Raw genomic sequence first — 25,052 nt, forward strand, 5'->3', positions numbered from 1 at the left:
CATTGACTAATTCGTATGATACTACCTATTGTTACTACGTTAACCGCGGAACACGTTGGGAGATTTCACCGTAAAACAAAAAAAATCGTAAATCTTCATGAAAGATACGCAGGTTAGTGAAATTTTATCGCCCACTTTTCTAACTTTCATGTGTGTCTTCCTTTTGTTCTGTAAATCGTATTTTGTAAACCTAATTAGTGCAACGTGCAGCACTCTGACGTGTTTCGTGCATTTTCCATTCGTTCTCCTGTGTAGTAGAATGTGAAACGGTGATGGATTCACACTAAATTAATGTTTGGAATTTCACTAATCTGCTTCTTTCCATTGCCTGGGTTGGTAGCTTTTGCATGACCCCACTTTCCATCTCTAGCTTCTCCCTTCATGTAGAAAATAACCCTATATAGACTGATCAGTGTGTTACATTAGCTAGTTTGCTCTCATTTACGTCAGTTTATTCTGTATTCTACGGCAGCCAACAATAAACCTTCAGCCAAGAGCACCAAAGCATCGAAAAAACGGACCACCGCACCGAAAGAACCGGAGGCCGATGATGTCGTCAAACCGTTGGATGGGGGTAAGTTTTAGCTGGTCTTTCTAATGCGTCTTGAAAAGCTCCCATGTTATGCTCACACGGCGAATGAGAACGACCCAAATTTGAATTTAATTCACTCATAATCGCCAAAAGTGCAGGAACTCAGCGATGAGTAAATTTGTCTCATGGTTTCCTGTGGAAAACCTAAAAAATCTGCCGGAAAGTAAGGAAATTGACGAAAATTTGATTCAGTCTCGAAGTAGTACCAATAGACAGTGAATAAAATCTTTACTTTTCTCAAATTCGGGAATTTTTCCCTGGAAAATCCTGGGAAAACATGATACAAATTTAACTCATCGCTAAGTTCCTGCACTTTTGGCGGTTATGAGTGAACTAAACTCAAATTTGGGTCGTTCTCATTCGCCGTGCAGGAAATTATTTAAATCCAATGCTCCGATGGTAGTTTCCCAATCTTTGGGCCGAACCTTCAGAATGTTTAAATGTATTTAATTAGGGTAGAGAACTACTTCGTCCTAATCGCCCATTTTGGGTCTATCGAGCAGAAAACTTCAAATACATCCATGATTTCAGAGTTAACAAGTCAATTATGCGTTTGGTAAGATACTTTAGTTAATAAGCTACCGAATAAAGTCAATAAGAACGCGTGATATGAATGTTTGCACCCATTATCCTCAAAAACAAAAGAAGCGCTCCGACCGAATCAATTTTTATCTTCATCCGATAGGGCGAAGTGAATTCATTGGCGTTTCAATGCGTTAGGCCGAGTTTAGAATCCATAGGCCGAGTTTGGCGTCAAGAAGCAGTGTTAGACTTTTGGCAATATCTCAACGATTGGTTTCTCTTTTTCAAATATTACGGTACGTACGGAAAGGTAAATAAATTTGGAAGCCATCAGTAATAATAACATTCCGTTTGGTGCTAAACTACGCTAGATTAAGAAAGATTAAGTGCGGGTTGTGCTTAATAGGCCGGAAATGGGGTAGTTAACCCTACTACTTTATATCGAACTCGTAAAAATAGGAAAACGTATTTTGGACACTTAGACGATTAGTACGCCAAATAGCGAAACGAGTCAATCGTTGAACATTATTTTCCCCGATTTGAATGCAATTTTTCATATGTCAGTGTATTTTTCCATTGTCAAAAGTAATCCTGGTGGATGGACCCTTAAACAACAAGGACAAATAAAAACATTATTTTAGATAGTATTGATGGCACCGACAAACCGACATGACACTTATTTCTGGAATTAATGATTTTTTTGATCTAGATAAAAATAATTTGTCCAGAATAGATCGGACACGAACCAATTCATAACTTTTGCATGCGGGTTCATGGCTAAGCTAAATATTTCCCGCGAACACGAAGCCAGATGTCAGTAGTGTGCTTTGGTCAGAAATTTTATTGTTTTTGCTTTGGTCATTCATGTCGGTTTGTCAATGGTTTATATTCGAACAAATTAATTGTCTCAACATGTTGATCCTGATCCACTTGTGGGCCGCGAATTGGTCTTTATTGACAAATGCCGTGAAAGGACCATAAGTAGAAAGGTGCCTAATTATGGACAGTTCTCGCGTAATATTTGAAAAAGGGTCTATGTTCAAAATGTAAACAAACCAGAAAATGAGTTTTAAATTATTCGGCCACTATTCAATTCATATATCGACAGTGAGCATGCATAAGGGCCTATACGCGATGATCGATTCTCTTCGTCGATTTTCTTTTTTGTTAATAACTCACTAGATTTACAGGGCTGTTACAACAGGCGCGGATTTCGCGATTTTCGCGGATATGAACTTTCAGTCGCGAAAATCGCGGAAACATTAAATGATGTTGCGAAAATCGCGAAGGGATTGATGTGCTGTCACAAAAAATGTGGAATTCATTGTAACCGTCCCGGATTATTTTGCTGTCATCAATTTTGTTGTTCATTTGGCTCTCCATTTTTGACCGGTTCAAACCAAATACCCTGTAAATAATCGAAAAATGATCTCAATTCCATAAGTCACACCGGATTTACACGGAAATTCCCTGAAGTCTGTCCAATGTGAGACATTTTCCTTTTTTTCCAATAAGAACATAGCATTTTTCGTTGTCAAATCATAAACGAATCGTATATAAGCGAGTAATTGCCATGTATACCGGATATTCTAGGTCCTCCAAATCGTCCTGGAGTTAAGTTGATTTGTTCTACTATATCAACCAAGACTGCAATAATGTCTGTAGTATCGAAATATGTCCAAACAGATTCAAAGTGTCTATGTGGATTGCACCCGACCTATTGCTACTTATACAAGATGTTATAGGTTCTGAAATCATTTTGGAGATCAGATTATTTTGCTACTAGATCACCCAAGACTAATTCAATATCTGTAGTATCGAAATATGCCCAAACAAATTTGCAGTGTCTATGTGGATCATGCCAAATGTTATAGGATTTCCAAATCGATATTCGATACTACAGATATTATCCTAGTCTTTGTTGATCTAGTAAAACAAATCATCTGAACTGCAGGACGATTTGGAGAACCTAGATCATCTGGTATACGTGGAAATAATTAAACATTATCCATATAGACACTATGAATCTGTTTGGACATATTTTGATGCTACAGAACAGACTTCATCCCAGTCATAGTTGATCTAGTTGAATAAATCATCTGAACTCCAGAACGATTTCTTCTTCTTCTTATTCGCATTTCAAGCTTATTGATTAGTGCATATTAGCTTATTGCATGCTCTCAACTTAGAGTTCTAAATGCACTCTCAAAGTTATTAATTGAGAGTTTTCGATGCCAATACCAATGCATAAATTTGTATATTGTGTGGCAAACACAATTATACTCTATTCCCAGGCAAGTCGAGAAAATTTCCAGCCCGAAAGATTCCCTCGACCGGACCGGGAATCAAACCCGCCGCCTCCGGCTTAGTAATACCGTGCCTTTACTGACTAGGCTATGAGGCCCAGAACGATTTGGAGTACTTAAAACATCTGGTATACATGACAATAGTTCATGCATGATCCACATAGACACTGTGCATCTGTCTGGAAGTATTTCGATACTAAACACATTGTCCCAATCTCAGTTGATATAGTAGATCAAATTATCTGAACTCCAGGACGATTTGAAGAACCTTGAACATCTGGTTTACTCAGAAATAGATCATATATGATCCACATAAACACTTTGAATCTGATTGGGCATATTTCGATACTACAGACATGATTGCAGTCTTGGTTGATCTAGTACAACAAATCAACTGATGTCCTGGACGATTTGGAAAACCTATAATTTCCGGTATACACAGTAATGAGTCGTGCATGATCCACAAAGTCACATTTATACGATTCGGTTATGATTTGACAACGAAAAGTGCTAGGTTCATATTAGAAATAAAAAAAAATATCATGAAAATGTCTCACCATTGGGCAGAACCCAAGGAATATCCGTGTAGATACACAACCGCGACGTGACCAACAAGCGTGACTTATGGAACTTTGATAATTTCTCGATTATGTGCAGGGTGTTTGGTTTGAATTGGTAAAAATTGAGAAAACTAGAGCCAAATTTACTACAACATTTAGGACAGCAAAATACGTCTCTGGTTAATTTTCAAGAAAATTTGCATTTCAAATGAAAATGCATTATTTTTTTTTAATAATGTTTCATCAAATCTAGGCCGGTATTATTAAATAGAATCTCATAATGTAAGGGTGTTATTATGTTCACTATTTCTCAGAATTTATACTATACATAAATAACTAAAGATGATACAATGTTATTCTTTTTTTAAATTCAAAGGTTACAAACGATACTCCTTTAGCTCAGTCGGTAAAGGCGCAGGCCCGTCCGGCCTATTAATTTTTCGGGTTGGAAAATTTCTATACTTCCTTGGGCATAGGATGGTACAGGCATAGAAAGCTCTCAATTAAAATGTGAAAGTACTTCAAAGAACACTAAGACAAAAATCTAATATGCTATAAGCAATTAGCTTTAAATGCAATGTAGTAGTATACACATGCTATTTTTTAGGCAATGAAAACAGTTTTTTTTTTGTCGCGGATTTAGTATTTGAAGTCGCGGATTTCTTTTAAGAAATCGCGGATTTCGCGGATCAAATTTATAAAATCTTGTAACAGCCCTGGATTTAACGTTTCTCGGTGCGTTTGCTGTTGCTTTTGATAGCCAATACAACCTGTTAGCGCTTTGGAATTACGAGTACTGCATATAAATGGTTTGAAAGCTATTTGTCTGACAGAACTCAACGGACTGTTTTTAATGATTCTGTTTCCAGTCCCGTGGGGAACAACCTTGGAGTGCCCCAGGGAAGTGTATTAGGGCCCCTTTTATTTATTATGTATATTAATGACTTGCGACGTGTTTTACGATTTTGCGACATTAATCTTTTTGCAGATGATACTGTGTTATTCATTGCAGCTAAGGATTTAGAAGTTGCCGTCTCACACTTGAATGAAGATTTGCAGTATCTAAGTAGATGGTTGAAGTGTAAGCAGTTAAAATTGAATACAAGTAAAACTAAATTTATGGTAATTTCGCGGAATCGATTAAATGAGAACGTCTCTGTTGTAATTGATGATGAGACTATTGATCGCGTTCAGGAGATTAAATATCTTGGCGTGATTATTGATGACAAACTTAAGTTCAACTCTCACATTGACAATGTCATCAAGAAAATTGCCAAGAAGTATGGAATTCTATGTCGATTGAAAAACGATTTAACTATTGCCAGTAAAATACAGCTATACAAATCAATCATCTCTCCTCATCTAGACTTTTGCCTTTCCATTTTATGTCTGTCCAATGCAACACAAATATCGAGATTACAGCGCTTGCAGAATAAAATAATGCGTTTGATTTTGAGATGTAATAGATTCACTTCCTCAACTTTGATGCTAGACGCCTTACAATGGTTGTCGGTGAAGCAAAGAATTGTATATTTGACTATGGTGTTCATTTTTAAAGTAGTTAACGGTTTGCTGCCTCGATATTTGTGTGATCGAATTGAAAGAGGAAGTGACTATCATAGATATAATACTAGAAACGCGGATGAAATAAGAACACCACATTTCTTGACTTGTGCTTCACAGAATTCATTATTTTTTAAAGGAATAAATGTTTTCAATTCGATGCCTAGACACATTAAACGTTCAACAACATTAGCAGAATTTAAGAGACATTGCATTTCACACGTTAAAACTGTCTTTTGAACGGTTATCCAGTGATTTTTTTTTTTTATGAATTGACAAATTATGTATCTTGACGAAGTTATTTTTAACGGATTACTTTGTATGGATAGCTGTTATAACGACTTTTTAATAATTATTGTAGCACTGCAAAAACTATTTTGTTCGCCACGATGGTGATGATGGATTTTTGATATATGATTTAATAGTAGTAGTAAAAAAAATATAGTAGTCTACAAAGGTTTGAGCCTCGCGCGCGTATTACGGATATAGAGGACTGAATTTAACATTTGATTAAAAAAAAAATGCAATTTTGAAGCTTATTTGGAAGATACCTTGAGTTAGTAGTAAGTTTTCTGGCAAATGTTGGGGGTTCGTGAGCATTCCTGACATTGCTGAAAATTATGATAGCATCAGATTGCGGGGTTACTAGTGTAATAGGATGCTTTGTTGATTGTTCATTAACTCTTGATTGCTTGTAATACTTATGAATATTTTAGGTGGACAAAAAGGCGAACTAAGAGGTGGACGCCTGAGCTTTTCAACATTTATATCGCTGTGAAGCAACTGTAAACTCTAGAGGGAATTTATATCTGTAACTGAAACCAGTTCGATTTTGTTTGCCAACCTGGTTAAAATGTCATATTTAATTATCTTAAAGATAAATCGTCCAGCTCAAACCTTTGTAGGGGTAAGAGGTGGGACCATCATCATCATCATCATGTTACTACTCTGCATTGAACAAATTCTGGAAAATTGTTTCGCTTAGCTGTAGCAATGCAAAGAGAATGTTGATGAAGAGAATCGATCATCGCGTATTCGCCCTTATGCATGCTCACTGTCGATATAAAGAAAATGAAGTATCTTAGGCATTTATATTGTTCACAATAACAATAGTAACTGTATCTCAGTGTACAACATCCAAAATATGCGAACCTAACTCACAATCGTGTAGAGACCTTTTTGACGTTTAATCATCTTTCTCTATCTAGCACACATGGATGAATGGACGGTTTGTTTTCCCACTAATCTGTTTCCCTCTTGCTCGCACTCGTTCGCTTTAAATGGTACAGTAGTGTGCGCCGATTAAACGTCAAAAAGCTCTATAGAGGAGAATTTCCCCTACCTGTTTATTATGTTGGTTTGCCTTCACTGAAACAAAGACCATAGTTAGGAATACTATTTTGCAGAAAACACTTATTTTCAGCATAACTACGCTTAATGCCGTTAAATCTACCATGATTTCAGTATAATTGATTAAAAATATAATCAAATTTACTACCATTCTGTCAAAACTACTATGCTTACTCAAACGGCATAGTAGTTTTGATAGAAAAAATAGTAAAATTAAATGAATTTCGTTTCTGCACAAATCTATTGGTGGGAGTATTTAATTTAAACCATCAATATAGTATTTTTGCCAATGGATTTTGTTTCTGTGTTTGCGGACTTCGGTTCGCGAGAAAATGGCCTTAGGGTAGATAGGGGCAATATGGTCCCCCTAAGAAAAACACATCATAACCAAGGAATCAAAAATATCTCCAAATGACAAAATGACAAGCGATCAACGAACCGAATAATGACGCTATGTCAGAAGTGCAAAGCAATTGGCGTTGACGGCGACTCTGTAGCTCTTTACTCCTATGAGAAAATCCATAAGCAAACGTCAGACTATGCGTGAAACATGGCGGACTTTGTACTATCCTTTCACTCCACCGAAAATTTCCATAAGAAACTATCTAAATTTGCTGGAAGAGCAAATTTTTCGACGGTGTCGTCAACGCCAATAATGATATAATCACAGACAAACAGACATAACACTCGCAAGTTGTTCATCGAACAAGCATTTAACGGACAATTTAAAAGTATCGTAGTTGGTAGTACCACCACCTGTGGCGCGTATAGTCAATTCCCTTGCGTTTGACGTTTACACACTACCGCCATCTGTTCAGTGTAGTGCCCACCACAGTGTACTCAACAGATGGCGGTAATGTTTTAGCGACGATGTTTTACAGTGAGAAATATTCAATATGTTATGTCTGTTTGTCTGTGATATAATCTTCTTCCTTCTTTTTCATGACAAGCTGCCCGTGCGACACAACTCACTTTAGGCGGTAGAAGGAAACGAGTAAATTGTTGGCAAGCTGCTTCACGAAGTAAAGCCGAACATGATACACGTGTGTTAATGTGATTTTTTTTTGTTATGTCTTTTCTCGATTCATATCAAGCTATGTCCTCATCCGTGTATATTGCAACAAAGCAGGCAAGCAATATATCATTATCCTTCTACCACTCGGATCGAGCTATGTTACAGTTCGAGTTTGTCATGGTAGTCGTAGCAACCATTTTGTCTGTATCGTTGGTTGCTTTATGTGTTTGGATTCGCTGATCATAACACATGAAAAATATTCATAAATGTATGATAGCTGTGATCATGCTCTTGCTTTGGAATATGTTTGATAATATACAATGTTCAAAATATGGATAAAATATGATAGACTCAAAAAATTATTATGTTTGAAAAATTTCAGTTTTTGCTCCGATCCATACGGGGCAATATGAGCACCCTAGTAAAAGTTAACGGTTTGAAGGCTTTCACTAGAAAATAACATTCAAGAATCATGTGAAATAGAAACATATGTTCTTTTAGCAACAGTTACGTGCTGATCAGTAAAATGTAAGATAGTGAATGCAATGCTTGTTTTCTTGACTGCATATCTTATAATATTCTAGAGATTTTGTTACATTTCCATTATTATCTTAGACATAGAATTGAATTTTGATATGGGTTTCATGGAGATGCATATTAGAAGCATTTCCAACAAGTTTGTAAAACAAAATTAGATTGAGTTATATGGTATTATGCCCACCAAACGAACGGTGGCCCATCTCGCTCCGTATGGTCTTCTTGCCCCCATCCCCCTACAAGGTTTGTTTACAAAATGGAGTAAACGCCATTTCAATAGATCTTTTTAATGCACCACCAACGTAGAGGGCACCACGCGAGTTCGAGAGGAAACGTCAACCATACCGTTTGTTTACATCAGAAGAAGGATTTTTCACAACGGAAATTAAAGTATTTTTCATTGAACATCTTTCCTAATAAACAAATACCATAAACGAACTGTATCCCGGATGGGTAAACTATCTCACAAATGGTTTGGATGATACCCCGAACACGTCGTTAAGCTATCTTTTATGGTTGTTTTTATTAGGGTTGCCAGTTTCCATTGGTAGTTGTCTTATTTTACGATTTTCCACAAATCTAAACTATTCACACACAAGAAATCCGGAAGATGATAACCACTAAGGCACTATTGGAATGTTGCATTTTTCTGAACAAAAATATTCCTGAACACTAGTAGAATCCTTGCAAAAATGATACAGAATTAAATTTTTCAACTATAGATTAAGTTTTCGAGCATCTCAGATGCATCAATTTATCAGGAAAAGTCAAAAAGTGTTCCGCTTCCAATGTCTCACGGCAAAAACTTCTGCTCACAATACTCTTTTTGACGTTCTTATATTCACCACCGGTTGAATCGATCGATTAGTTTCTATTAAAAAGGCGTATTGTTGGTCTTGATATATGAAAATCGATACCAATATAATTTCATAAATTAATAAGCCTTTTTGTGAATCATTCAATAGATAGGCCCTTTTTGTTAAGCCGCTGTGCTTGTCATCATAAAGGGTACGCTTTTTTGCAACGTCAAATTAATTCAAAACAAAAATGATCGGCCCTGCCTCCAGCTGTTGGGCCAAGCTTTGGTTTGTAAATTTTCAATCATCGGTCCTTCAACGTCACTACCCTAATAAAAATTGTATGGTTTATTTGCTTAACGACATGTTCTGGGTATCATCCAAACCATTTGTGGAATAGTTCAATGATTAGGGTTATCGTTCGTTTATGGTTATTTTTTATTAGGGTAGGCTTATCAATCAGGGTGGCCAGCGATTTGGGAATACCGGGAAATATCCGGGAATATGAAAAGGAAACCGGGAAAATTAAGTTAACCAAACCACAGGAACACATTTTTACACCAGAATTTCAGAATAAACCATTGAAACAGAGTTATTCATTACCAAGACAACCAGAAGTCGTATAACAATGTACAGACAGTATCGTAAATTGCTACAGTTTAAGTCAAAATCGCATATTAGAATGGCATACCTCGCATTATGTTTAAGTTAAATCGTATAGAATGCAAATTTCCGACTTATATGCGATGACTCATTTTTCCGTCGTACTGTATCACAAATTTAATCGGATTACATCGTAAGACTTTTCAAAATGGATTTGTTATTACAGATCAAATTGCATATGATGTTAAATCAACTCGTTTAAAATTAAACAAAAATATGCCTCCACTTTTGTACGTATAAGCCATTTCTTTGCATTCTATACGACTTGTTTGTTTGTATATATGTTTTTATATCACGAAAACAACTTTGAATATACGTGCATTCTGGTTGTCTGGGCACCAAATGAGTGTCTTGTTCTATTTGCTGCATAATTTTCTTCAGTTTCCCGTCTTATTGTTTTCAGAATTTAATCACTCAGCAATATTTCAAATTGCTTTTTGTCGTTTCAATTTCAGATGTAAAGTGCATGGGCATTAAAAGAAAATATTGAAGATGCTGGACTTTGGAAACAAATATTATTTGTGAAAACCGAATCTGAACTAATCTTTAAGTTTTAATTTTTCGTTATTAAAAATTCTCATAATTTGAATTCCAGAATTAACTTGGAACTCTACTCTGAACTATCATATAAATCTTCTGAAATTAACCAGAAAACACTCCGCGTAATAATTACCGTTGAATTATTTTTGGAATTCCCTTGAAACCCCTTCTAAGGATTTGACTGGTATATTCCCTCAGTAGAATTCCCTTAAACCTATTCGGAGACTTTGATTCCTTTGAAATTCTTTTCAAAATTTTCTTTTAACTCTATTCAAAGCAGCAGAAATCTTTCGAAATGTTACTTGGAAGCCCCTTGGAGTATTTAAAAAAAATATATTTCTAATTATCAGCAATTTTTTGCAATCAATTTTGTTCGAGCTCTTTGATGAATCTTTCGCACTAGGGTTGAAATTATCCCCAGAACACTCTTAGAATTCTGTTTCTTGTTGAATTCTCATCATAATTCTCTTGGAATTCTTCTTAAAATTCATCTGTCATTTTCCTCACGATCCCCATACGAATCTCCTCAGAATCACGTAGGAATTTTCCTAAGTTTTTTTTCTCAAATCCTGACATCTTCTAAAATTATCTAAGAATTTAATTTAGAACTCGCTCAAAAATCCCTCCAAATTCATCTAACAATTTCTAAGGAGTTCGTGTCAGAACAATTTTGGAATTTAGCTCAGAACTTCTCCTTCAAAAGTTATGTGGTAATCTTCCTCAATATTTGTTTGAAATCAACACTTTGAATAGTGGAAATGTTGGCTTCGGCAATACCTTAACCTATTATCGTCAGGGGGTAAACAAAGTTCTAGAGCACTCAAATTTGGCCAATAGTTGCTCTGAAACACAATGTTTACACATGCCAAAATTGAGCTCTCAAGGACGTTGTTTACCCCCTGACTATAATAGGTTAAGGTATTGCCGAAGCCAACTTTTCCCCTACTTTAAATTTTACTAAAAATTCCAGGGTTTGTCCGCAAGATTCTATAGAATGTTCTGTAATTTTTTATAACCTTTAAAATGCATCCAAGTCTCAGAACATGAACAATTATGACTCCACGACCCATAGATATGATATATAAGGGAAATGATGGCTTCGGCATGCCAGACTATTTTCGGCAACCCAAATTGAAACACTATTTTCACTGGATTTTCTTATGAAAACACTTCGCTGAATGCATGCAAACGATTCTTTATGCTTTCAGCTTCAATTTGACTATATTTTTACCACTGAGAAAAAGCAATCTAGCAAGGTTTTCTTGAAATGAAACACACGCACTACAAATTGTAACTGATTTCGAGTTACCGATAATAGAACAGCAGATTTACATGCAGTTCAAATGGAACGCTTGCCGAAGAAAAACTGGTTGCCGACAATACTCGCTCTCACTAGAGAAGATTGGAGCTTTGTAAAAGCGTTTCAAAAACAGTTTTTGACAATTCTTTCGACTGAAATTGTTAACGCAGCTGGCAGCAAAAGATTGTAAACAAACCAATACTGCATATGTGTGCGTTCCTTCGAGAAAAAGGCTATAGAAAGAAGGTCGCTGCTTAGGTTGCCGAGAATACGTAAATTCCCCTATATATATTTTAAATCTGCGATATTGAAAAAAAAAAAAAATCAAAATCTGTCATTTGAATAATGTTTTCTCCGCAAAAAATTGTTATTAATCACAAATTTTGAAGAAAAGTTCTAGTTTCAGACTTTACACAAATGTCAAAGCCCCAGAATCTTAAGAATCTGCTTAAATCACATTCATCTTTACTGAAACATTTTTTTTAATTAAATCTCTTATTCTTCACAATTCTGTCTTATAACCTGTTCATTCAGATAGCTTTTAGCCTAGTGATCCATATATATATATTTTTTTTGTTAATTACTTTATTATTGAGCCTGTACACAGTCGAATAAACTTTACAGAGTCAAGTTATCATTTGCGTTAAACATTATTAATGTCTTAAATCTAAAATTAAAGGATTTGAACCGATTACTCGCGGTCTTCTCGAGGTTTTTATAGTTTGTTTTATTGTTGTTTTACATCAACAGGTTGCATGAAGCCCCAATGATGTTAACCTTATCAACTATGGAATAATGCGAGGGAAAATTGTTTTTTGCTGTGGTTAGCTGCGCGCACCCTGAGTAGATAGTAAGAAGATTTATGACGATTCTGAAGATTTCTTGCAAAAAGATGATGCACGATGCAAGTAGATGCGAGAAACGAAAGAAGATTTTTCGAAGATTGATAAGCTAGTGTGAGATTTGTTGAGCACCTAGAATTGAGATTTAGATGTGTCGCCCCCCTCGGAATAATGTGTGTTGCGTCTTGGTTAGTGGATGACAATTGTAAAGATTGGGAGAGGAAGAACGAAATTTGGAATAGGATTTATGATTAAAAGATGTCACTATTTCTAGAACATGTACTTAATCCTATCAACGTTATATCAACTCTGTAATTACCTAGCCTACCCGTGTCCCCTCGAGGTTGTCAAGTCGACGATGACAGGAGCACATACCGTGGTATAGGTAACAAAATCTGCAATTTCCAGACCTAAGACTGGATGCCTTCCTTCAGATAACAACTTGAGTGCGGTAAAAATCGGTAGAACTGTTTCAAACACATCGTCGGTACTTGAGCGTGTCGGTGATCATCTCTTTTTGCCAGTGGTGGCGGGGGGAATACCCCTCACCATCCTTCTCCAAAGGAGGAGTTACTCTATTTTGAGGCTACTAATTTTTGAGTCGAAAATCACTCAGTTCAGCCAAAAGGGAAGGCAAATTTGAGTAAGCGTGCCTATGGTGGGAACTGGGATGATGATGACATTTGTCTAATAAGTCTATAATTTAGTGAGTTAGAAGTGATTGGATATAATCGATCTAGGTTGTGTATTAAGTTTTATTAGTGAATAAATGCCAGATTAAGTAAAAGTAATCTTTTTTAAAAAGGCGATAACAGCCATACACTTGTGATTGACAACAACACGGGCTGTTGACCACTCGTCACTCGGAAAATTAAATAATTAAAGGCGTTTAAGAACTATCTCATGTTACCCGAAAATCATTCACAATTCATGCTTATGAAATTCATATACAGGGTGTTTGGTTTCGGGTTTTACATATTTTCAGGGTAGATAGGGCTCCTAAAGTTATGAAAAAATCCCTATGAAACATAGGGTCGGAAATGACTGCTAAGTGAGTTATTCAACATTTTATGATTTTTTGTATTGCCAAATTTGGTTAGCTATATTTTTTAATCTTAATGTGGTTTTCTGATTTCAACATACCAAATGAAAGATTTAAGTCTTAGCTATCAATGCTCTAGTAAAGCTAGTAAAGAACTCGATTAAAGTTAATTTTTTTTCTATAATGCTTTTATTTTTCCAGGCTCATTTGCCGTAGCTTTGCGGAGCCGATATTCATTGTTTAGATTACAAAATTTCTTAAAACTAACGTTAGTAAAGCGGGGGCCGATTACTCGCGGCTATCTCGAGGTTAGGGGTAACAAATTGTAACAAATGGATGGCAGGGTAAGGATTGAGAACACAAGGTTTGGAGAGCAATGTGATTTTTATCTCGAACTAAGCGACCAACTGATGAAAAAGACAAACATGGGGGTACACCGATGGGCAGCTAACAACTTGGGGCAACACAAGATGACACTAACTACTAAATCCTCAGATCGATCCGTTTTAAAAACACATAAATTAAATAAAAATATTCGAGATCTCCATGGCGAGCGCCAAGATGTCTCTAACGGGCCGCATAGGTTGTTTTCCTCGGGCCCTGAGGGATGCGGATAACTCGGATCGAGCAACACAATGTAAAGTGCATGACCAAAGCATGTGGTCGATATCGTGATAGCCACTACCACAAGCGCACAAATTGCTGCCTGCGAGCCCGATTCGGAAGAAATGCGAGTCTAACGAGTAGTGATTGGACATGAGCCTTGATATGACACGTATAAAGTCACGGCTCATGTCCAATCCTTTGAACCATGGCTTGTTCGACACCTGTGGTAGAATAGAATGTAACCATCTTCCCAGATCACTCTCATTCCATTTTTGTTGCCAATTGGTGAGGACGTGCTGACGAGTAATTGAGAAAAATTCCGCAAAGGCGATTTGTCGATCAAAAATATCGCCTTGCATAGCGCCCACCTTAGCTAGCGAGTCCGCTTCCTCATTACCCGGAATTGAGCAATGAGATGGGACCCAAACTAGTATAGGAGCAGTTAGATAAAGTACTCAATTTTGCTCGGATTTCGGTCAGGAAATACGAGGAGTGCTTCATCGGCCTCATTGATCGAATAGCCTCCAACGAGCTAAGGCTATCTGTAAAAATAAAATAGTGATCAGATGGTAGTGAGGCAATTTGTTCTAATGCGTAGAATATGGCTGCTAGTTCCGCAACGTATACGGAACAGGGTTTTTGCAGTTGATATGAGGCGCTATGAAATTCGTTGAATACTCCAAATCCAGCGGAAGCGTTTATAGTTGACCCATCTGTGAAAAAACTCTTATTGTTACTAACATGGTGGTACTTGTTTGCAAAAATTAAGGGAACAACCATCGACCGATGGTGATCTGGTATTCCACGGATTTCTTGCAACATGGTCAGATCAAAATTTACAGAGGAACTATAAAAGTCTTGGAGGCAAACACGAGAGGAATTGAATGAAGAAGGGCCAATCTCCAGCGTCATTTACTCGTAAAAGAGACTCATGAATCTTGTTTGAGGATTTCGGTCGAGCAGCTTCTCAAAGTTTTCTATTATCAATGGGTTCATTACTTCACAACGGATAAGAAACCGGAAGGACAGTTCCGCGAAACGATCTGTCAGTTGGAGAACACCCGCGAGTACTTCGAGGCTCATCGTATGTGTCGAGTGCATACAGCCAAGCGCGATTCGGAGGCAACGGTATTGAACCCGTTGCAGCTTCAGGATATGTGTTTTCGCCGCGGATTGAAAGCAGAAGCTACCGTACTCTAGAACCGACAAGATGGTTGTTCGATACAACCTGATCAGATCTTCCGGGTGTGCTCCCCACCAAGTTCCGGTAATTGTACGAAAAAAATTGATTCTTTGTTGGCATTTTTGTTTCACATACGCAATATGTTTTCCCCACGTGCTTTTGGAATCGAACCAGACACCTAAATACTTGAAAGATATATTTTGAGTGATTGTTCCTTTAGTTGAAGCTGTAACTGTGCAGGATGATGCTTCCTAGAAAAAACAACCAACTCAGTTTTCTCCGGAGAGAATTCGATACCCAGCTTCATAGCCCAAGTAGACAAATTGTCTAAGGTATCTTGCAATGGTCCTTGCAGGTCCGGTGCACTTGGTCCTATAACGGACACAACGCCGTCATCTGCAAGCTACCTTAGCGAGCAATTTTCATCAAGACAACCATCAATGTCTTTTACATAAAAATTATAAAGAAGGGGGCTTAAACATGAACCCTGGGGGAGACCCATGTAACTAATTCGTGAAGTTGTCGAGTTTCCATGAGAAAAGCTCATATATTAACAAGTTGCTCAAATAGTTGTTCATAATTGGTGAAAGCCCACTATCGTGGAGTTTATCCGAAAGGACATCGATACAAACAGAATCAAAAGCCCCTTTAAGGTGATTCCTTGTAGAGTCCACAAATGGCCGCCACGTAGGCTATAAGTGCACTTCCACCTTAAATTTTCAATTACACAAATCTTGGAAATTAGTGCCCCATTTCACCTGAAATTGCTACTTCATGTATGCTGCAGTGCAGAAAACGTGGTGTAACAGTTTCATTGTGGTACGTGTCGTGGAAGCTGATATTTGTGCACTTAAAATTTCGAAGTGGTACCTAGCGAGAATAAGGATCTCACAGCGAAACACCTTAATATCCAAGAAAACTGAACCGATTTGCTGTTTTTGCGCATAGGCCAGTTGAATTTCAGTTAAAAGCAACGCAAGACAGTCGCTCGTTCCCTTGCCTCTCTGAAATCCAAATTGCGTATCTGAAAGTAAACCATTCGACTCGACCCATTTGTCTAGACGAAAAAGAATCATTTTCTCCAACAATTTGCGTATACAGGACAGCATCGCGATGGGACGGTACGAGTTATAATCCGACGCGGGTTTACCAGGTTTTCGAATGGCGATAACTCTTACTTGCCTCCAATCATCCGGAACAATGTTGTGCTCCAGAAATTGATTGAATAAGTTCAACAAGCGTCTCTTCGCGACGTCTGGGAGATTTTTGAGCAAGTTGAACTTGATTCTATCCATTCCTGGAGCTGAGTTGTTACATGAGAGGAGAGCAAGTGAGAATTCCACAATCGAAAACGGAGAATCTATTTCGTTATTACCCGCCGGACGATCACGAACGTTGGTTTGAACCGACACCGAATCCGGGCAAACTTTCCGCGCGAAGCTGAATATCCAACTGTCTGAGTACTCCTTGTCTTCGTTTATCGGGGATGACGCGTTTCGCATTCTCCTGCCGACATTCCAGAGTGTTCTCATGGAAGTCTCTCGCGACAAACCATCGACGAACCGACGCCAGTAACCGCGTTTTTTTTTTGCTTTAATTAAATCCTTAAAAGTTTTCTCGAGGTCGGTGTACCGCTCGAAATCCCCGACCTTGCCGTGTTTGCGGAAGCGTTTAAACGCGGCGGACTCCTCGCTGTTCGCGTCGGCGCAATCCTTATCCCACCACGGGGTGGGAGGTCGCTTGCGGACGGAAACACCCGGAACACGTTTCTTCTGTGCTCGCAGCGCAGAATCGATGATAAGACGCGCGAGAAAGGAGTACTCGTCCAGCGGAGGAAGTACGTCAACCGATTGACTGGCATCAAGAACCGCGGTCGCGAATTTTCGCCAGTCAATGTTTTTCGTAAGATCGTACGATCTTGGACCGAACGAGTAGAAGATGAACCATTGGTAATAGAAATTTTGATTGGCAAATGGTCACTACCGTAGGGATCTTGAATTACTTTCCACGAGCAATCCAACGATAGTGAACTCGAACAAAGTGAGAGGTCTAATCTGCTTATTTTTGCTGGAGGTTTGGCTACTCGTGTTGCTTCCCCGGTGTTCAGAATTGTCATTTTGAAGAAGTCGCACATGTCGTATATCAAGGTTGAGCGGTTGTCGTCGTACAGTTCCCCCCCTCGCCTGTACCGTGAGAGTTAAAATCTCCCAAGATCAACCGTGGCTCTGGCATAGCCGTGCAGATATCCGAGAAACTTTGACGAGAAATCGCAGTTCGCGGTGGAAGATATACTGAGGCAATACTGAGGCATTTACCTCGAATATTAACCTGACATGCAACAACTTCAATGCCTGTCACCGAAGGCAGATCGATTCTGTAGAAGGAATGGAGCTTGTTGATCCCCAGAAGCACCCCTCCATACGAATCTGCCCGATCAAGGCGAATAATGTTGAAATCGTGGAAAGCAAGATCGTTGTCTGAAGAGAGCCATGTTTCACAAAGGGCAAATGCATCAGAAAGTGAGTTGTTAACTAAAAATTTAATTGTGTCAAGTTTTGGCATAAGACTTCTACAGTTCCACTGAAGAACAGAGATCATATCCCCGACCTCATTCGGAGAATTATCCATCAAAGGATATGATCGATGCAAGGAAGGACCACCTAGAAGCTAGTTGCTTCAAAAGATTTTTCACCATTGGCAGCACTAAATTAATAATGCTCCTCGTTGAGTCAGAGACATTGAATATACTGAAGAAGCTATCCACAATACCAGAAAACGTGAACATGGGGGCATGTTCTTGCTGATTAATCACCTGCTTTTCTGGCCGAAAAACTGGGACATCTGGGGTTTTAGATGATCCTGGAAGTGACGGAAAGTTCTTGTCATAATTACAAGGTTTAAAACCCGGTGGAATGGGTTTCGGTGCATTTCCGTTACCTCTTGATTTTTCCAAGGTGGAAGGGTGGTCCGTACGAGTCGCCTTACGAGGCTTTTCGGTGGTGTGTTGTTTTGCTCGTTTTCTCGTATTGTCTTTAAAGACAAACGGACTACCCTCTCCGTCCTCTGAGTCAGAGTCTAGATCATCAACTGGCAAAATGGAAAACGTGTTACTGTTTTTTGGTGTGGTCTGAGAAGATGAAGCGGTATTCTTCAAGAGTTCTGCTATTGTTCTCTTGGAGCGAGCTTGCAGAGACCGCTTAATTTTGTCTCCCTGCTGTTTATACCTCGGGCAGTCAGTCAGGGTATGCAGGCTCTCCTTGCAGTACACGCATTTTGGAGGAGCACCGCAAGGGCCCTCTTGATGTTGCTCGCCACACTGATCGCAGCGTGGTTTGTTCGAGCAGTAGTCCGATGTATGACCAAGTTGTTTACATTTAGAGCAGTTCATTACCCGAGGTACAAACAGACGTACAGGCAGTCGAACCTTGCCTATAGCGACGTAGTGAGGTAACGCTGAACCCGAAACGGTCACACGAAACGAGTTCGACAAGGAATACGATTTTTTTGAGCCTACGATGGATACTGACTGCATTTGACGGCAGCCCAATATCTTCACCTTCGGCAAAGCACGGTTTTTAAAGATTCCGAAGGCATCGGGACCCAAGAAATCATCACTAGTCAAACTCGCTTCGGTGACCACTCCTTCAATTTCTACCTCACTACTGGGTATGTAGACTCGGTATTCCAATGAAAAAAGCTCGCACGCAACAATTTGGTTAGCCTGCTTCCGGTCATCAACGGTAACGCGCAGTTTTATTGGTGTTACCTTGAAAATATCGGTAACGGCCGAAAAATGTGTTGTTAGATCCTTAGAGATCCTCGGAATGTTCAAAGATTTTTGTTTGGGCCGGAAAAAAACAACCCATGGGCCTTTCGAGGCTTCTGGGTAAGCCTTTAGGCGGGGGAGCGCAGAGGTTTTCGGGGGCAATTGTGTGCGGGGTGCAGGTGGACGAGGAGGAGATGGTGGGGGAGAGGGTTGTGGGCGATACCTTTTCTTGGGATATGCTCCAGTATTTTTGCTGGAGAGCGAGTCAACTGGAACGTCAAGGGTTTCCATTTCCACAACTTCCTCGAGACTTTCGTGTGAGGTGGAATTAGGAGTTTCGTCGTCTGAGATGGAAAGCGACCATCCCCCGCCTTTATCATTTTCATCCATTGCGGTTAAATATCGCCGCAATGGTGTTTTTTGTATTTTTTTTTTTACAAATAATTGCAGTAATTTCAAATAATATCAAAAATAGAAAAAAAAATATGTGTATATGTATAAACAAGTTGATATAGTTTCACTCTACTAAAGAGTAATACATGCGAAAGAAAAAAAAAATTCAAGAAAAAATAATAATAAATGATTATATATTATTAACAGAGATTTGGATCGCCCTAAGTAATACAAAAAATAATAATAATAAAAAAAAAAACAAGAAAAAAAATTGGATTTTTTGGATCACCCTAATTAAACACCAGTCTAATATTGAACCAGGGAAACAAGGGAGGTGCTATACTGGCGAAAACAAAACAAACGACACGATTTATACCTATTGCACTGAGGCAGCAGCAGACTGAAGAGATTTAATTGTTTGATCCAACTGCTGCAGAATCAATAACCTCGATGGTGGTGTGCCTCGGTCGACTCGGTAGGCAATATGACGCTCTTTCGTTATTGCTATCGATGGGGTGATATACCGATAGTGGTGATGATTTTGCTGATGATGTTGCGATGATGCTGGGTTAAAGCTGGACCGTAATGAAAGCACTCGGCATATCATTAACGGCTTCCTCACTCGCGCACTAGTTGTTTAAACACTATGCCAACTAACTTTGGCGAGAAAAAACCCTCTCGTGGGGAAAAACTCGAAACTCTTATCATACATTAAAATTGAAAAGCATGTTGAAAGTACAAAAAAAAAAACTGGTGAAATTTCATACATTTTAGTGTTTTTAAGTTGAAAATTTTCATTACTGTTAATTTAGTTGTTCTACAAAACATTCTCCATGCAGTTCCCTAGATTTGTGCCTGTGGTAGTATCCTTGTAGGCTTTATGGTTTCTTCGTAATTATTGATTTAAAACAGCCATAAAAACTTGTGACGTTTTCTTAAAAAGCGCTATGGCCACCCTATTCGTTCGTACATTCGGCTGTTGCAGTGGACTACGCACATGAAAATTTGGTAGAATGTTATTGTAAATGTTGAACTACATTCTTAACTTTCGATTACCGCACATCTCCTGCGCCGAAAGAAAACATAACTGCGGAGATGTTTCGCGGTATCGAATATTGCTCAGTCTCAGCAGAACACACAGCGAGAGACACCGAATCGAGTTCTTTACTAGCTAAGACTTAAATCTTTCATATGGTATGTTGAAATCAGAAAACCACATTAAGATTTAAAAAATATAGCTAACCAAAGTTGGCAATAAAAAAAACCATAAAATGTTGAATAACTCACTTAGCAGTCATTTCCGACCCTATGTTTCATGGGAATTTTTTCATAACTTTAGGAGCCATTCTATCCTGAAAATATGTAAAACCCGGAACCAAACACCCTGTATGTTGTTCACAAGTCGAGGATTATGAAATTCTTATGTCTATTTGCCTCAGTGTAGGAATACTATTTTGCAGAAAACACTTATTCTCAATATAACCATGCTTATTACCGTTTAATCTACTATGAATTCAGTATATTTGACTATGAATGTTAACAAATTTACTATAATTCTGGCAAAACTACTATCACAAACGAAGTGACAGACGGAGCGGCTCGAAAACTTTGGTGACTAACCTGCTATTTCAATTTTTCAGTGTACCACATGGCAACACTACTACTGGATTGTACTAGCATTTTCACCAAAAAATGTATTAGAATGTTTTGGTTCTATCTCTTTCACTCTACTCAAAACTAAAATGCATAAAAAAATGACAAAATGATACACTCTTTGCACACTGTCAAATAATCATTGTACACAAAATCAACTTTGTTCAAATCAAAACAAAAAAACTAACCCATCTGGTGGATGATGGCACAAGCTTCCAAGAAAATTCTATTACAGTGAACCACATTATTTTAATGGATTTCTTCGCCATTTCGTCGTCTGTCACTTCGTTTGTGCTACTATGCATGGACAAAATGCATAGTAATTTTGATAGAAATAATAGGACAATTAAATGAAATTGTTTTCTGCACAAATCTATTGGTGATGGTTTTTAATTTAAACCAGCAAAATAGTATTATACCCTAGGGGAAGTACAACTTGATCTGAAGTAATATTTGGAGTAAAAATTGCTCAATTTGGTAATTATTATAATTTTTAGTATAAATATTAATTATATTAACTGTCAAGCGGACAGCTTCAAAGTAAAAAAAATAACAGTGTAACTTAAACGCATACACTCAATGACGTTTCACCGTTGTTGTTTATGTTTACTGCAGCTTTCATTTTTGCCTAGATTTTCGTTTTCGATAGCTTTGATCGATTTCGACTTCGAATTTTCATGATAAAAACGGTACTGGACGTTCCCCCAGCAGCAAATTTTGCCAGTTGCAGGCTAATGGCAAATCGAGTATAAAACGACCACGGAACCATCACTCTGGGACTCCGTTTGCAGGGGAGGCGTAGTCAGTCGATTTCCGTTCCATCGGAGGACAGCACATTGGTTCGCAGACGATGAAGAATTCGTGGAAATTAATGACTATTTTCTGGGACAGAAGTGCGACCGATTATGTGCACTGAGATCAGCTAACAAATAATGCCGAATTTTTTAGAACAAGGAGCGGATTTTGGTGGTGGTGGCCAGCAAGATCATCAAAGAATGACTTGCTTCTGGTGTGAAATCCATTTTTATTAAACGAATGTCAAATGTACACTTCAAACCAAAAATAGTCAAAAACAAAAAAAAACAACTGTCAGACTAAGTATAAGATTCGCAAATATCACACATATTAAAATATTTAATATTTCCAACATCGATATTGATGCTGATACTTAGACCTGTCCTTCCTCTAGATTATACCAATAGATTTTGTTTTCTGCACAAATCTATTGGTGTGGGTATTTAATTTAAACCAGCAATATAGTATTTTACCAATAGATTTTGTTTCAGTGTAAATAAGCGTATTAAAATAAAAATCAAAAGTTCGATCTACCAAAGATCAATTCTTTCGTATCGATTTAATCCAGCCCAGTGGCAGGCGTATAGGCAACATGTTATACAGTGACAGCGGGCCCAGCACAGCAAAATAAATTATTTGAGCCCGGGACATGCTGCCTACTGTCAAACACTGCTGTTGGTATAGGCCTTGTCACTGGCCTGATTTAATCAGTGCATCGATTCTAGAGCCAAATATAAGATCGATCTTTCTCTGAAGATCGCCCAATCCTACTCTGGTAGAAAAATAAACATTGCGATGAAATACGAACACCGCTAAACATTTCCACATTTCACTAATACCAATAAGCCGGTTGGGTCGCACCTTGTATAATAACAAGTTTTGTCAGTTTGTTCAGGGAGCTTGCTTACATGGAGTTTGAATTTCGTCGTGACATCGTTGATCGTTATGCTCTAAAAATGATTCGGGCTTACAGCCTGAAAACATCTACTAGTGCTAATCCTACATGCGTTTCAAAATCGAATCTATCACAATATGAAAAACACCGTTCTTTCGTTACAAATTCTAAAACTATTGTCGGAAATTCTAAAACATATTGTCAGAACTGCCATAAAAGTGAGGTTAAATCTTCCTTTTCATCATTTTTTCATCCTCATACTGTTTATAGAATTTTCTCATAGGCGTAAAGAGTTCAGGGCCACCCTCATTTGATCCGTTTGCGTTGCTTGCGTTGAAGTAATCTGACAGTAGAGTTAGAGAATAGATTTAGGCTGTGAACCATTTGCCGAGTTAAATTTAACTCGTGGTTAAAAGTGACATTTCGAAAGTTATTTTCCATGTTCAAAAATCCCTGTGCTATCGATCGACCGGTTTTTTAGAAGAACTTAGCCTTAGTCTGTCAGAAGTAACCACGCTATGATAGCAGGGTTAATCGACAACTTTCAATCTGTCAAATTTTAACCAAAAGTTAAAAAATTGTTCAGAGCCTTAATCATCACATTGTTGCAACGCGTCAGATCCGGATCTAATGTTAAATGAGATTAGGTATATTTAAAAAATGCTAAATATAGGTATGTATGTATCATCAGGTATGATATACCATTGGTACATTTCTACAACCTTGTAATATATTTATATAGCTAAAAAAAATAGGCCAACACACTCAACGTGCAGATATCATAACTCAATGTCAGAAATGCGGAGGCAAATTATTGGTTTCGTGCAAAGTATAAATTCCCGCTCAATAGATTCTAATCACCAAACTATGTCCAGCCGAAAACGGTCATTCATTGAAAAGTTACGTACGTGTAAGTATTGGATTTCCTCAGAGCAATCACATTAATTTAGCTGCTTTTCTACACCAGACCGCACAATAACTACTAATAGGAATGCGATGATGATTAACAAACATTATTAATTTTTCAGTGACCCAGCGAAAAAAGTCGAAAGCGGATGGTGCACCAGCCGCGAAGAAACCCAAGGCCGAAAAGAAAACGGCTACTCCGAAAGTGAACAAGTCAGCTACCGATTATTCCAAGCTGAGCTTCGACCTCCCAGAGAAAGAGTTCAATTTCAAAATATCCAGCTGGAATGTGGCAGGCCTGCGCAGCTGGGTCGGAAAAGCCGGACTTGAGTTCTTCGAGCACGAGAATCCCGATATCATGTGCATACAGGAAACCAAGTGCACCGACGATCAGCTGCCGGAGGAAGCCCGTCACATCAAAGGCTACCATCCGTACTGGCTGTGCAATCCGGGTGGCTACGCTGGGGTGGCCATTTATTCCAAGAAAATGCCGATTAATGTTACGTATGGGTTAGGAGATGCCGAGCAGGATGCTGACGGTCGACTGCTGACGGCGGAGTACGAGAAGTTCTTCTTGGTCTGTGTATACGTACCCAATGCAGGGCGTCAGTTGGTAACCCTTCCGAAAAGAATGCGATGGGACGAAAAGTTCCATCAGTACCTGAAGGATCTGGATAATAAAAAGCCGGTAATCTTGTGCGGCGACATGAATGTGGCCCACGAGGAAATAGATCTGGCAAATCCGAAAACAAACAAGAAGAATGCCGGCTTCACGAAGGAAGAACGAGACGGAATGACCAAGCTGCTTTCGTTGGGCTTTGTCGATACATTCCGTCGGCGGTACCCAGATCGGAAAGGAGCGTACACCTTCTGGACTTATATGGGTAATGCGAGGTCGAAGAACGTGGGCTGGCGTTTGGATTATTTCCTAACATCCGAGCGGCTCGACGGTAAGGTGGTGGACAATGTGATTCGCTCCGAAGTATATGGTAGCGATCATTGCCCGTTAACGCTGTTTCTCAAAATTTAAGTGACCTACCTACAACCTATGTTTTATGTTTGAATTGGATTTCGATTATATTGTACCTTGCAAGTTTATATGGAAGTGGCTCGAAAACAGGTAGGATGTTACATATGGTGACCACTTTGTGTTTTAGTTTTAGGATACCGTCTTTGGACTTATTTAACCTACACGTATTAATCAATAAAATTATACAAAGCACATG

The 25,052-nt window shown here is 38.4% G+C and overlaps 1 protein-coding gene across 2 annotated transcripts; it reads left to right on the forward strand.

Annotated features, from left to right (window-relative positions):
• LOC135709074 (recombination repair protein 1-like) lies at positions 1-25,052 on the forward strand. Of its 2 annotated transcripts, XM_065231263.1 has the most exons (3): positions 1-112; positions 473-574; positions 23,949-25,052. In XM_065231263.1, the coding sequence occupies exons 1-3, from the start codon at positions 16-18 to the stop codon at positions 24,854-24,856; spliced, it is 1,107 nt and encodes a 368-aa protein (XP_065087335.1). In that variant the 5' UTR covers positions 1-15; the 3' UTR covers positions 24,857-25,052. The 2 variants fall into 2 exon arrangements, with proteins under 2 accessions (XP_065087335.1, XP_065087336.1); XM_065231264.1 differs by lacking the exons at positions 1-112; positions 473-574 and adding an exon at positions 23,699-23,830.

This window comes from Ochlerotatus camptorhynchus, unplaced genomic scaffold (assembly GCF_037179485.1).
Source record: "Ochlerotatus camptorhynchus isolate MF236.1 unplaced genomic scaffold, CSIRO-AGI_Acam_v1.1 ptg000349l, whole genome shotgun sequence".
NCBI lineage: Eukaryota > Metazoa > Arthropoda > Insecta > Diptera > Culicidae > Ochlerotatus > Ochlerotatus camptorhynchus.